At 36.4% G+C, this 14,990-nt stretch overlaps 2 protein-coding genes across 34 annotated transcripts in view; one reads left to right on the top strand and one right to left on the bottom strand.

Annotated features, from left to right (window-relative positions):
- Positions 1-13,823, top strand: part of LOC310660625 (uncharacterized protein) — a gene marked incomplete at its 5' end in the record, with an annotated part of 32,419 nt that extends 18,596 nt beyond the window's left edge. Inside the window, 2 exons of one of the 4 annotated variants that reach the window (XR_014503535.1) lie at positions 9,875-9,984; positions 13,809-13,823. Of the gene's footprint in view, positions 1-6,185; positions 9,700-9,874; positions 10,282-13,765; positions 13,787-13,808 lie in introns of those variants that run through there. The other 3 variants (XR_014503536.1, XR_014503537.1, XR_014503538.1) reach the window with 3 other exon arrangements.
- The window catches only part of HYCC1 (hyccin PI4KA lipid kinase complex subunit 1), a 51,030-nt gene continuing 36,220 nt past the window's right edge, over positions 181-14,990 (bottom strand). For 8 of the 30 annotated variants that reach the window (XM_083405450.1, XM_083405452.1, XM_083405433.1 and 5 more), the window contains 6 exons: positions 14,717-14,832; positions 14,406-14,501; positions 13,519-13,635; positions 12,800-12,887; positions 11,337-11,496; positions 181-4,498 (listed from right to left, as the gene is read on the bottom strand). In XM_083405450.1, the coding sequence (XP_083261576.1) occupies positions 3,948-4,498; positions 11,337-11,496; positions 12,800-12,887; positions 13,519-13,635; positions 14,406-14,501; positions 14,717-14,832 (1,128 nt within the window). In that variant the 3' untranslated portion in view covers positions 181-3,947. Of the gene's footprint in view, positions 4,499-5,366; positions 5,664-9,769; positions 9,936-11,336; positions 11,497-12,799; positions 12,888-13,518; positions 13,636-14,405; positions 14,502-14,716; positions 14,849-14,990 lie in introns of all 30 variants that reach the window. The other 22 variants (XM_083405438.1, XM_083405434.1, XM_083405436.1 and 19 more) reach the window with 10 other exon arrangements.

The following is a 14,990-nucleotide window of genomic DNA, read 5'->3' as shown; positions in this document are numbered from 1 at the left end:
TTTAATTGCATTTAAAAAGTGGTAAATACTGAATATCGGAATCTCTCTTGGCTACGATTTCAAAAACCACACCACAACCAAGAAGCATAATTTCAATACACATGTAAGTATTCACAGTGTACATAATCTCAGAAACCAAGACCCTTGTTGGTTTATTAAAAACAAACACCAGACTCCTTATTTTAGGAATGTGAATTCTAGATAAGCAATTTATTTATTAAACTATACAAAACAAGCATTTTGTTACCAAAACAGAAAATATTCACAAACTACAGTACAAAAGAGAAAGTGGCACACTTAATTTAATCTTTCTCATATTGTTAAGGAACAATGTATCAACTGGTGTTAAGTCTTCCCTGTAATAAGCAAGTTATTAAAAATATACATAGAGCCAATTGTTTTCAAAAGTGGAACTATGCAAAAGGATGCAATAAAGATTCAGAGAAAGAAATCTAGCCCATTTCAAAACCAAAACATGAAAAATATGTGCCCATCACTGAAAGATACATTCATAAATTTTATGTATCTGATCAAAGGCTGGCTCCCTCAATAAGATTGCTAAAATCTTTCAGTACTTGTTCTTCCCAGGTTGTGGTCTCCAATTTTTTCATGAATGTTAATTTCTTTTAAAGAAAACAAGTATTTGCCACCACAGCAAAGTCTAACAAAGGCAACCCAACTATGTTATAATTGTCTCACTATGGGACAAGTGTTAGTTCAACTGACTTTGATGAGAATTCAAACTCGGCAATGAGTCAATAAATGAACCAAGTACAGTCTCTCTCTCTCTCTCTGTGTGTGTGTGTAATGAAATGTTTCTATTTTGTAATTTAAATAGTAGATAACATTCATCCAGGCACAGAAGCAACCTCCCTAAAACATTATTTAGCGAACCTTTTTGAAGCCTAGTTTTCAGTTGCCCAAACCACAAGAATGTTTCAGTACTGATAAAATGTAATTATTTAACAAAGCAAAAGTAGCTTTTATATTCCAGAGCTGGTTTGAAACGTGAAAGTGAGCAACACAGTGTTATTTCAGAATGGAAACTGCCACTCACTAAAGATTCTGTTATACAAGTCTAAAGGTCCCAGGCATTATAAACCTCATGGTTATGTGATAATTTTTCCAGGTCCAAGATCATAGTAGGCATTTTGAGCAAGCTGGGGCAAAGTTCAAGAGAATATCTCTATCATACTTTACAGATTGTGCAATTTAAATACTTGTATCATAAGGCCAGAGTGGGGGGGAAAGTCAGTTTTATGAGAATTATTTAAAATATTCCAAATCAGTATTCCATATAGGTAGGATTATACAAATCACCCTTTCATGGCTTATAAAAGTGCAAGTTGCCTTTGAAGGCTAACAATATTTATGAAGAATTGTTTTTGATCAAAATGCCTGTCTGTCTTTGATTTTGTCCATACTTAAGTATGCCTGAAAGTTCTGTAGCTGTCCACTCCAGCTGTACTTTATATCATATATAAATATAACTGCACATCTACAGAAAATCTCTTCTTGTATCAGGATGTATGCGTGGAGGAAATATGAAATCTGTCATATATCCTATTTCAAAGTTACTTTGAGCAACAAGCCTGATTGCTAACTGAAGTATGTAGAAGATATATGCTATTTTAACCTTTCTGGCAGTTTATGGTGTAATTCTAGAACAAGATTACTTAAATGTGCAAAAAAAAACCCCAAAACATTTTCATTAAAACAAAAGTATCAACTACTGTTCCAAAACTACATCACTGTAAACATTTTTTAAAAACGTAATATTGTATCATAGCATTTTAAATAGTCATAGGAAGAAGTTTAGCTCACTTTAATTTACAATGGCTATATATTCCTGTATAAAAGTTATTCTCTTCTGCCTATACTAGATAAAATATTAAAAGCCAGTAAAATATGGTGAAAACTGTAGATGCTTTCGCTCGTAAAAGGTCAAGTATAATACTGTTATAATAAGTAAATCAGTGATTAAACAAAATATAGGCCCACGAGTTGAGGGTGGAAAAGATTTTTTTTTGAAACTGTCTAGTTCAGTTAGATAAAAGCTGCTAATTCTGGTTAGAGAATTTAGATTTCTAGAAATTAAGAGAAGACAATCCCTTTGATTTGATGGTACAATTTCTGACGATACCCATTGAAATCAATGGAACTTACTTAAGTTTGATCTAACTAATATTCTTACTTTATATCCAGCCCTTAAGTTCACAAGGTTTTCAGCTGCTTGTGACTTAAAGCATAAAGCTAATGAAGCACAAGAGAACCAAATTATATACTCTTATGCAGTTCTGAGTTGAAATGTACTTCAGCTGAAATTTAATACTAACTAGAGAGGATGGGAGGACACATAGATACAGCTATTGTTACACTTGGAGATTACACCTTGGAGCCAGAGTCCATAAACAAACACAAGGCACTCCAGCTTACACTGTGGTGTGTCATCGATTCCTCCCATCTCCCCACTCTCACATCCAACCAACAATCTCCAAAAAGTCCATTAGAATCTAGTTTTTGGGGGAGTGCAGCATACCCCCATGAACAGAAACACCTTTCACAGAAGCCCATGGAAATGGCCTTGAAGTCTGTAACAAGATCATTTAAAAAAATCATTGTACCAATATCAGGTTTGTCGTTTTATATTTTCAGGTAAACAAAAATATTAATTTGCCCTTCCAAAATATTAATGGGTACATCTGTTCCAACAAAGCCCACTACCCATATAAATAAGGCTCACCATTTTAATGAGATGCAACTCATAAGACGGGCTTAATGCAAGAAATGAGTGACGATATAAACTGCTAATCTACTTCCATACTTTAGTTTAATTGAAATATTAAAGCTTCTGAAAGCTTCAAGGTGCATGATTTTGTTCAAGCCTAACAACTCAGTAGAAACTGGAAACCAATGTTTCTTGTGTTGATTTACAGGCTCTGAATAGGGAAGGAAAGTTTGTCGCTTTATGAATTCACCTGTGATGTAAAAAAGCCGCCCTGTGCTGATGATTGAAATGCACATGAAATGGGAAGAATTAGGGTCACACCATCCTGCTTCATGTTTGCTTCTGCACTGCATACGTAGAGATGTACATGCACAATATACTGATCTGTGTACCACCACAATTGAGGTGTACAGATAGGACAATACAAGAATTGAGCTCCATGTATTTTAAGTCTGCATACACACGTGGCATTCAGCAGGTGAACAGCAGCTGGGTCAAACACACCAGGGGACAGCTCAGCACAAATCTTGGATCTTTGTATGTGTTTTAAATACAAGAATAGGGCTAGTATGCCTAAAAAGATACAAAGCTTCATTTCCGCCTCTATGGATCAGATATACACACTATATTTTGAAAAATGTTTGTTGCAGGTGACTTCAGAGACCAGAAAACATAGATTTCAATGTTTCAAACTTAACACAATGACCTCTATCCAGAATTCTGATTTATTTCCAAATATGTTTTTTTCATTACAAGCTACTGCATTGAGTGGACTCCTAAAATTGCTTTGATGAATATAAAAAAAGCATCATCCTCTTGTAGTAAAATGGCACATATATTCTGGATTGCAACCCATTGTTCACCAAAAACATGTAACTGAAGCTTGCACAAGCAGCACAACCCATATTTTAAAAATTTCCCTGGTACAGGTTCATCATGTATTAGATTTTCAGTACAAACCTTATTGTAGTACCATTACAAATGTCAATCCTCAAATTAAGAATCTCAAAGACTGTGACATCATTATTATAAAATACTTAGAATTGTCTACCCTATTCTTTTTAAACACTGCAATCCTTGAAACTTGCAATTTAGACATTATTTTCAACTAAGAAAATCTTTAAAGATATCTCAAAAGATTTTTTTTTAAAAAAGGGCACCAGGGCTATAGTACTAGCAACTGAATCTCTTTTATACTGACAAATTAGTCAGGTGCTCCTTAGTCTGCTGACAAAGTTATGCTGATGGTAGGTGGTCGTTGCTGATTTGGCTGTTTGCTTGAAATAGGAAGTTCTATTCTGTCGGCTCCAAAAATCAGATTCTCCTCTTGCAGACTACAGACTGAAAATCTGTTTGCTTCTGTACCACTGTGGTGATTATTTGGGACTACACCACCACTGACCTGCTCAAAGGATTTGCTAAAAAGAGTAGTGCTAGTTCTAGCCAAACTATGACTGCCTGGCTTAGGCAGAGATTGGCTGCTAGTCAGGGTCAGTCTCTTTAAAGACAGAAGCTCTAAATTCTCACTCATTGCTCGCTGGTTTTGTTTACGAGACAGATGATCTTTGTAGGCTTCACCAACAGTTTCTTTTTCTTTTCCTCCAACCTTGCTTCCTCCAGACCTCCGCTGACTCTTGCCTAGCTGAGTCTTGTTACTGGTGTTGCTGCTGAAAGCAGAATGATTTGTGGTAGAAGGAGCCCTAGAGTAAAAACCCTCATCAACTTCAGACACCTCTATCAGTTCTTCTTCTGGAATGCCTAGTTCATTACCTGCATAGAAAAAGATGACAATTAACATATGAATTTACTCAACCATGTTTTGCAAGTGATTGCATCCAGTACTGTTAAGATTTTGGCATTTCTTAGCACAAAGCAAAAGATTAAGGAGAAGATAGAAAACTTACCAATTATCTCAAATTGACAAAAAGTGTACAGTAGAATTTATATCAGAATAGTAAAGTAAATTTATTAGAAGCATGCTTATAATCTCATTTTGTAGCAATTTAAAAAAGTACTCATTATTCATGCAAAAGGTTAGAAAGATGTTAGATATATTACAGAAAGGTAGAAATATATTTATTCCAAATATGTGCAAAGGCATCTACATACTATCTGCATAGCGAATCAATCATGGCGCTAGATAATCAGGGCACCATAAAAGCCAATACGGCATCACCTGCAGGTTCTCAAATTTTAGCAAACCCAACAGTGCTTATATTTCAAGGACTGAAAGGTCACATTCTGCAGTACAAAGTGGTTTAATGAGAAGTCTAGAAACCTTACACACTGGAGTATTAGCTCCCATGGCTGCAAAGATTTAAAATGATAAAAATAAAAAATAGGATGAACTGACATGGTTTATGTACATTTCGAAGAAATTTTTCCTTAAGTGACTTTGTATAGCTAAAAGATTAGTACTGATCTAAAAATAACTCAATTGCCCGCCAATTTGAAGTCTCTCAGTGTGGTTTCCCAAGCTAAAACTTAAGAACTACCATCATGCTAACAATGTATTCAGCACAAAGATCCGTTCTATGTGCAAAGCATGCAATTGTGTTTTATTCAAGGTAACATGCAAATATATTTATTGTATACTGTAATCTTCCAAACATGCAGCAGTGACCCTTTCAATCGATACCTTCTGAGTGTAGCTACAAAGTGCTCTGCTAAAACTGCACTCTGCCAGGTGAGCTTATTCCATCCTCCATAATTTTTCTTACAGATTTTTGCCTCCTGATCTCTGGCATGCCTTTGCTGTCAACTCTAGGATCTGTAGGTGCTTCCTGCACACCCTGTATATGCTGAGCATCATTCTCTGTTGGTGCTCTGCTTTTTTCCCCATTCCCGGTTCTCTCTCCAGTCACATTTGTAACACTAATCTCGGGTATGACAAAGTTGCCCGATTCAGTAGTGTCATTAGCATTATCTGGTTGTTCTAGAATTAAAAAATGGATAAGACAAAACAAAACAAAAATGGCTGAAACAAAAACATGGAGACAAAAGAAAAAAAAGACGAAAAAGACAAATCTGACAAAACTAGAAGGCTGAATGTTATGAAGTCAGATGTTTTGCTTACTGTCCTATTATTTAGCAATATTAGTAAGAAGGGCATACATTATTTCTGAGAGTAAAGTGATTCTGCTGCCACTAGAACATTTAAAAATGAAACTCTAGACATTTCAATTATAGTCCATGTCTTACCTGTCAGCTGCTGCTACTGTAGTAAATACGTAAATAAATACATTCACTCTAAAGTTATCATGTAAAAGTAAACTATAATAAATCCAGAAACAGCATAATAAAGTAATTTCCTTGTAGGCTGCACCGTAATATATTGGAAATTATCTGACTGACAAAGTTGTATTGTAATCAACATTATTTCTGTATTAATTTTACGTTACATAAAATTGACATTTATCCTACATATGGAGATTCACTATGCTAAATGTTTTTACAGAAAATATTTTGAACCTTTCTGAAGCCAGGCAAATGTGACATCTCCCCTCTGTCTCCCTCTGGGCTTCAACATATGGCCCATCACCCTGTGGACTGATCCCTATTTGAGCCCTGGGTAGGTACATGAGCATTCAGCCTATATAAAAGATCATAAAAAGGCTGTGAATCTTCCCCAATGTTAGTAAAATAATTTCTAACATTTGTATCACACCTTTATTATGAAACACTCATGGCAGCTTAACAAAACGATAAATAATGTTACAAAGAAAACTATAAAACATCAGTAAAAAATGAATCCTAAAAATTGCCAATAAGTGATATTTCAGCCAAATATTACAAGTCCTTTGTGTTGTGGATCTTCACGCTGCCAACCTTGATTTGTTATAGGAAGAATATGGTATTAAACTGAGGAAGAAACAGTTAGATGCACTGCTGTCATGATTGCCTTAATCTATGAAGGCTTCCTTATGCACATTTAACACATGATCTGCACAACTTCTAGCACACATTTTGGAAGTTTTCTGTTGCCATTTACATCACTTCTAAGGGGAAAGCAGTAACAAATACCAGCACCATAGTACACTTGTAGCGCAACTGAAATGTTGAACTTTACTATATTAGCATGCAAAACTTACTGGCCCTTTGTGTTGCTGAGCAACTTAAAATAACTAAGAGGTTCTGCTGGTTGTTGGACAGACAAAAACTAAAGAGTTTTTAAAAAGTGTTGAATGACTATTAGGGGCCAACGTGACTAATAGAATCAGCTTCATTAAAAGAAAAAAAAAATGAGGGCAACAGATCCAACCAATTTGGAACAAAACAGGGCCTGAATATCTAAAGGTCATAAGGAGGTCATGAGCTTTGTAACAAAATGGAATGCTCAGTCTAAATGGAAAATGAACAGACTACAAAAATACATAGACACTGTCCAATCAGATTTTGAAAGTTCAAACAGTGGAAGGGAGATGGGCAGCACTGGAAAGAGCTGCATCATCAACTGCATTTTTACAAGTTAAGCACCCTGAAAACCATATAGAAAAACAGAGGCTTAACACATCTTTGCAACATTAGTCACAGTATTCAGTAATTCATAGGGGTTTTTTACTTTAATAACACATTTAAAAAGCTGAACTGGCACACTAAAGAAAAGAAACACAGAATTACATTTTGTCCTTCTACAGCATTTTGACTCTGCTTAACTGGAATCTTAACCTCAGAGATTCAGATAGCTGGCTATCACCCTATGGCACTAAGTCATACTCAGAGTAGACCCAGTGAAGTCCATTATTTCAATGAGTCTACTCTCCAAATCACCCATAATGTATTTACAGTCTCAGAATATATTTTTCCTTTTCTAAAATCAAGCAGTTAGAACAATAAATATAAAAGAAAGACACTGTATTTTTATGTTAGAGTTGTACAGATGATTTCTGGCTTACAGAATACTATTACAAGTCAGCAAGTGTTTTTAGGAAGACAGAGGATTGAAAATATTGGAAGAGCTGGGAGCCAAGTAGTTTTGAGGTCAATTGATTAAAAATAAAAATTATAATCATTCCATTTTATAGCAAATGCAGGGAATCAAGTGCCTATCAGATTCAAAGCGAAACAGGGCAATCAAAAATAAATGTATGGTTTCTATATACTAGGAGAATCATGTATTAAAATAAATGAAAAATTGAAATATTCCAAGAGTAACCCAAATGCACACCACTGGAGATTCAGAACTCCCCAAAATGTTGAGGACAATTGAGCTTACATGGGGAGAAAGGGGGGTATAAAAGGAACCAGATGTCTGGCAGATTGTGTGGAACACGGAAGGTAAGGAACGAGAGGACACCATCCTGCTCAAACCCCTAACAGCTCACAATGAAGTGGGATTAGTTTAGGGAAACATGAACTCAAAGATTTTTAAAAATCCTGCCTCCATGGTACTACATAGGGATGTTTTAGGAAAAACAATACATTTTGCTGCTCATCAGAAATCCTTGCCATATATCTCTAGAATGCTCAGGTTGCAGGCTGGAAGCCCCTTCTCAACAGAGCAGGGAAAGGTGTGGGAAGGAGGAAAAAGAAGCAAAGAACCACAAAAAGGAGTCCTTTTCCTTTGCCCCACTCCTGCAAGGACTGAACAGGACTACTAGGCTCCTGTTTCAGGCTGCTTGCTGTTCTTTTAGGGCTGGGGAATATACCCCCAATATTTTGTTCCAAGTACCAGTTCTTCATTCTTATACAGAAGTTGAGATCTCCAAAGCATGGCAATTCAGCAATAAAATTGGCTTGGCTAAAAATTAACCCACCTTTTTGGCATCCACATATACACTTTGTGTCATCATACCATCGTTTACAAGAATGACAACCTTTTCTAAGCATTCATGTTCTATGTTGCTCTCACCAATATCCGATTTGATTTATCTCAAGCTACTAAGTATGGACGCGGGTGGCACTGTGGTCTAAACCACAGAGCCTAGGGCTTGCCGATCAGAAGGTCGACAGTTTGAATCCCCGCGATGGGAAAGCACGTCAAGTGCAAGTAAATAAATAGGTACCGCTCCGGCGGAAAGGTAAATGGCGTTTCCATGTGCTGCTCTGGTTTGCCAGAAGTGGCTTAGTCATGCTGGCCACATGACCCGGAAGCTGTCTGCGGACAAACGCCAGCTCCCTCGGCCTATAGAGCGAGATGAGCGTGCAAACCCAGAGTCGTCCGCGACTGGACCTAATGGTGAGGGGTACCTTTACCTTTATTAAGTAATGGAGCATAGCTTCTCAAGCTCAGTGCTCAAGAAATTAAGAACTCACTAGAGCTGTACTTTTCTTATGCAAATTAACTTAATAGGAAATGAGAATAATAATGCTATTGTTGTAAAATATACACACAGAAAGAGAAGAATCCAAGACCAAATCTTTCAGATTCTAAAATTGCAACCTGATGAATGACCAACTAAGTTTACCATCTTTTGAGTTAAAAACTATCTGAAGTGTTTCTACAGAAACACATGGAACTAAATTCCATGCCTCTACTAACACTGAAAATCTTTCCCACTTAGTGGCATGCTTTCCATATAGAGAGTTTATGGCATTGATCTGGACCTCTGATAATCTGGGAGTTCCTGTTTTAATGCCCACAGTACATGTTTTGCTAAATCATTTTGCCCCACACCTGTGTGAAGTGGTCAGGTTGCAGCAGTAGGGTTTATGTTCTTCTAGGCAGTTGCAATAGGTTGGTGTAGCAGGCTTAGTGAGACCAAGTAGATGCCACCTACATGTACACTGGTTAATGACACAAAGTAGCAAAGGAGGTAGTTAATTGGAGATGACTGCAATGGAACAGGGAAATGCCTCTTTTCTACTCTGAATCAAAGCTTTGAAACAAAACACTGTTTTCCTTTGTGGTAAGAAGGTCAATGCCTGGAAATACCCAATCTTTTCTTCTAGATTATTTTTAAACACAGTTAAGTTATAAAAGTTCTTTTTCATGAGACAAAGAACTTTCCCCCCATTTTACACAATATCATGACATCACCTTCCTGAATTGAAAGCTCGCAATTTACTAACTCTTAGGAGTCTGCAGCAACACTTGCATACCTGACAAATAATTGTTCTTCTTAACAAAGTAACTGTTCATCTTTATTGGAGTCAGTTGCTTTACTAATACTATCAAGCCTCTTTCCTTACTGTTATCTGCTGCAGCAAACACTTGTCCTAACCATTGACTCGTGAACTTCAGCACCTGTATCATCAAGTATGACTCCTGCAGGAAGGCAATATTAAAGAATGGTTTGGTTTCTAAAAAGTGCAAGGTATTTAACTTTTCTGGACTATCAATATATTTAGTTTCATAAAAAGATACAAAATTGTATTAGTTAGAAGGAAGCAGTGCTACATGTCCTTGGACCATTATTCTACAAGTTACTGAATTTAGGAATGCTAAGGTTTAAAGAGCATAGAAATGCCTTAAACAAATAAATAAGTGAAATTTGGGCAACACTCCAAATCTTTCTTAACAGTTTCTTAACAAGGAGGAGACAAAACAGAAGCAGCAGCTAGCCGAATCAGTAATCAAATGTACTTCTTAGTAGCAGGATTTTTGTTTTTTTGTTTTTAAAAAAAGCATTCTGCTGCAGTTCATTTAGAAGACAGCAAGATCAGATTCATCACAACAGATACCACTAACCTGTACAAATTGAGCTTTAAACCATAGGACTGAAGTGAAATACTCTACCAATCTCCAAGATAGTCAGAAAACATCACTGGGACTATTAATAGGTTCTCCAGTGACTTTATATCCGTAGATAAAATTGGAAAAAGGTTCCCAGTCCAAAGGTTGTTGAAGTGATAGGATAAGCTTATCAATCTACTTTTTGATCCATAATGTATATAAATCCATTATGTGAGTGATAAATCCCAGTAAAACTTGATACTGCCCCTCAATATGTTGTAGATTATAGATGTTGTCTTGTTTTATACAAAGTATGCCTAATTTCTCTCTCTCAATAGAATGTGTTGTTTTCTGCAGGATGAAATAAGCCTCAGATCACCCAACTGGGGAGAAGGGGACATTCAAGATCCATTCTAACGATCAAAAGGTGTGATTAAATAATTTCATAGTGACTATCCCATAAACAAATGAAAGTAGAAGGCCTTGTACATGGGGATGCTACTGTTTTGCAACATATTCTTAACACAAAACCTACATGGACACTTAAGAGCTAAATAACTATAATAAAAATCACTGATTTGATAAACTTCACTGTTTAAAATAATGAAGTTCTAGTTATCTTAATTTACACAGTTTAATTTACTCTTGGGAATTCAATCTATTATTTTGCTGCTTAACGAAATTATATACAGAAGCTTTCAACTTGAGATGAAAATTCCAGTTACGATCAAATTCTGGATAGAGGCAGCTGAGGTGCACACCCACACTAATTTTGCAGTGTACATATTAAAATTTTGGAATAATGAATGGTAAACTGAATAAGCATGGAGTTATTTATGCATCAGAGTACTGATAGAGGAAGTCATAGTATCTCTTTGTATAAAAGAAATTAAATAACACAATTAATTCATCAGCCAATTTAATGACATTCTGGAAGCCTTGACTTCTAGAATTTAGTTAATAAATTGTAGTTTCATTAACTGCATTTCTTACCATGCCTTTTCCATCTATGGCCCCGAATAGACATGCTGGTCACTGCATTTCTTGATATTCTAGATGCAGTAGGTGTAATTTCAACCTGAATACATTTTGTACCTTCTTTATTAGATTTTATGGCACCCTGAGGCAATGAAGCTTTTATTGCATTAGCAACCTAAGAAATCAACAAAAAAGTGTGATAAATTTTCAACATTAACACCAGATTTTGAATTAAAGCAACAACATTTCATATGTACCAAGGAAAGCATCAATATAGATATGATGAAAGTCAAAACAAAAAACAGTTTGACTTCCATCTGTTCAGTTATGGCTTTAGAAGATTAGTAAACAATTCAGACTGAGAACACTTGCCTTAAAAGCTGTTGCAGAAGTCCATTTATAATCATGTTTCCCCCTCCTGGTTATCTTTTAACTATCCACTGTCATTCCAAGTATACAGAAGTCCTTGTTTCTGACTATTTACTGTGTGCTCTTAAAAATTGAGAGACTATTATGCCTTAGGCTTTGGGTTCCCAATATTGTATCCATGGACACTACAGCACCTCAGTGGCAACCACCAAGGCCCCTTGTCCCTCTCAATTTGCAAATGTTCTTTACATAGTTTTTGGCCCTTTTTTGGTTGATGTAGGAGGTGGTGATTGCTTTTTGGTCTCTGTATTGTATTTTTGGAGGGGTGTCCAGGTGCTTTTATTGGGAAGGGCTCTGAGCATCACCAGACTGTCTAGTGAAATGAGAATTTTGTGGTGCCAACGACAGTTTTAGATTTCCAAATGTACTCCCAGGCCCAAAGAAATGGAGTTGGACCGTCCTGTTTTAGAGGCAGCTTTGCCCTTGGAAGGCTAGGCAGCCATGGCCAGGAGTGTGTTTGTATAGCTTAGGCCAACAGTACATATTCCTGGAGAATGCATGTCTGCCCTTGATTATGCATGTCCTAGTTTACATCTAGAGCTTCTAAACAATTTCCAGTCCTAATTTAAAAAGCTACTCATAAGTTTTTGAACCCTATATATCCAAGAACCAGGCTATTTAAAGAACAACCTCCTCCTACATAAGGCTACCCATCCACTTGGATCACTGGAGAAGATACTTTGGTATCTCCTGTTGCTATTAGAGGTATGGAGGGTGGTAATGAGGGAGATTGCCTTTAACACAGTAGTTCCCAGGTTATGGAGCTCCCTCTCTGAGGATATCCATCTGGCTCCTACTCTGCCTGTGTTTTTAGCAAATACATGGCCAGATTAGTGTCCAATTTGTTTTCTTCTCCAATATTGTCTCTTTTTCTGGAAGGTTTTATTAGCTCATTGCCTATGATTTGCTTTTTAATTGTTACGGAAGATTGTTTTTAATATTTTAGCTTACATTACTTTGGTAAGTTCATATGAGCTGGGAAATGAGGATATAAATGTTTTAAATAAAATGTACAAATGCTATAGAAGAATTTAACACAAGATGCTTACCAACAGTGGTTCTGGATATAACTCCAGTTGTGCTCTGTATAAAATATCATCCATTGCTTTACGAGCTGGATCCCATTCTCCATTATAACTAGAAAGTTAGCAGAGACACAAAATCAGAATTGATTATAATGATTATTCATTTCAACATCATCCATCTGGATGAATCATTTATCATAAAAGAAATAAAATGCACAACAATATGTATTCAATAAATAATAGAAGCTATTTGGAAACACTGATATTTACAATGATATTTTCTAGTCATTAACTCTGTCTGGTGATCCCCAGCCAGCATGGCCAATGGTCAGAGATAATGGGAGGACCTGGAATTGGATAGATCTGGTGTAAAGGAGCACATCTAAAGTGCTGCTTGGTCTGCCACTGCTTCTGGATGCCCAGATGGTAACTTTACTCAAACATGGCTGGTGCTCCATGAGAACATCAGAATAGCCCTGCTGGATCAGATCAGTGGCCAATCAGATGCCAGTCAGAAGACAGTTCTAGGCACAATGACATATGTCTTAAGGTTCCTATAGAGTCAATCATTATGTTTTACAGAAAGGTAAGATACAACTTTCAGAAACCAAAATCTTTTGTGACAGCACCCGTAGGATCACTGGACTCTGTCATGTAAATGAGCATTATGCACTATGTACACTGTCCAACCAGTGATGTACTATTAGTTTTTAAATATAGGACATAACATTTCCTGAACTTACAAAGCATAATAAATCCCAGTTAACATCTGCACCATGAATTCAGAGGAAATTGGAATCCTGCTGTTTATGCCTTTGTATTTCCTTACTTGTTGACGAGGATATCCGCAAACACAGATCCTAAAAGAATATAATTAGTATTAGTATTGTTATTTTAGATTGCTTGATTGTGTGTTAAAAAGAGGAAATAAAGTGTGCAGTTTATGTTGAAAAGTATAAAAGAATCCTGGAATGCATGTTCTTTTTTTAGGTCAAATAAGAGTGCATCTAACTAGCCAATTCCATCTTTTCAGAGTTGTCTCCTACAAACCAAAACATTGCTCTTATCTGGTCATATTTCTATTAATTAGCAATCCAGCTCATAAAAGGATTCCTGAAGAGCTTTGCCTTGGATACAATAGTCTGACAAACCAATTAATTAAACTTAGGAATGTGAGTGTACATTTGACTGATTCAGGGTGGGGAATTGTTTGGACTCCATGGGGCAGATCCTTATTAGAATTAGCCTTATGGACTAAATGTGATGAGCAGGGTCGCCTACCTCTCAAGAATATGACTTCCCCTACAGGGAGCTCTCTTGCATACCCATTCTTCTTTTACACTGGCCAAATGTGGAGAGACAGTGATCCTGTTTAGGGGTGGGATCCAAAAGTACTGTTTGAAGCACCTGCCCTCCTCTTTTAGATTACTGTTTTCCATGTACCAAGGAACCTGTGTGTTTCACCTAAGAATGGTGACAAACCTGCATAACAGCTGGCTTATGCATTTCCAGAAATGAGAAATCACCCACTGGAGTTTTAACTTGTACCAAGCTCTACAGATTGGAACAGACACCATAGGATTACAATTTAAAAATACTATTCTCAGTTCAACCAAGAAAGAAAACTTACCTTGAGCAGATTTGACATAAAGATTGAAGAGAAACTGCAGGCATATAGCTTAAGGCAGCATTGTAACGCAACAAAAGGAATGTCAATACTTCAAACCTATGAACAAATAAAGAATTCTGATTCACTGAAAAAATACACACGGCTTGATACACATTATGAACTGTTATCAAGAACATACCACTAACATATAAACTATACTATTAAAAGTTCTGTTAGGTGTGGGATATGACGATAACATGGAAGGCTAATTGATAAGTGGCCAAGTGTGGGTTTTTTTGTCTAAGACTGAAAGCAACAGCATGCATTTTTACCTGTTTTGTGCTGTTAACATCTCTCTCTGCAAATGAGGTCCGCTATACACAACCCTGGATAAGCCATGCTGAGATAGAGCACCCTCAGTAAGAGCCATTGACCCAATACTGGAAGGCTAAGAAAAACAGATACTTGAATACATCACTAAGAACAGCAGTACTGAATATATATATCTATTTTTAAAAAGCACAAAGAAACTAAAATAGACAGCTGATTGTTGACAAACATAAAAGTATAAAATTTAACTGAATGTTACATGGTAAGCAGTACACT

The sequence above is a fragment of the Podarcis tiliguerta genome, assembly GCF_965153285.1.
Source record: "Podarcis tiliguerta genome assembly, chromosome: 12".
Taxonomy (NCBI): Eukaryota; Metazoa; Chordata; class Lepidosauria; order Squamata; family Lacertidae; genus Podarcis; species Podarcis tiliguerta.
The sequence above is the reverse complement of the archived record's forward strand: the minus strand, read 5'-3'. Positions and strand labels throughout refer to the sequence as shown.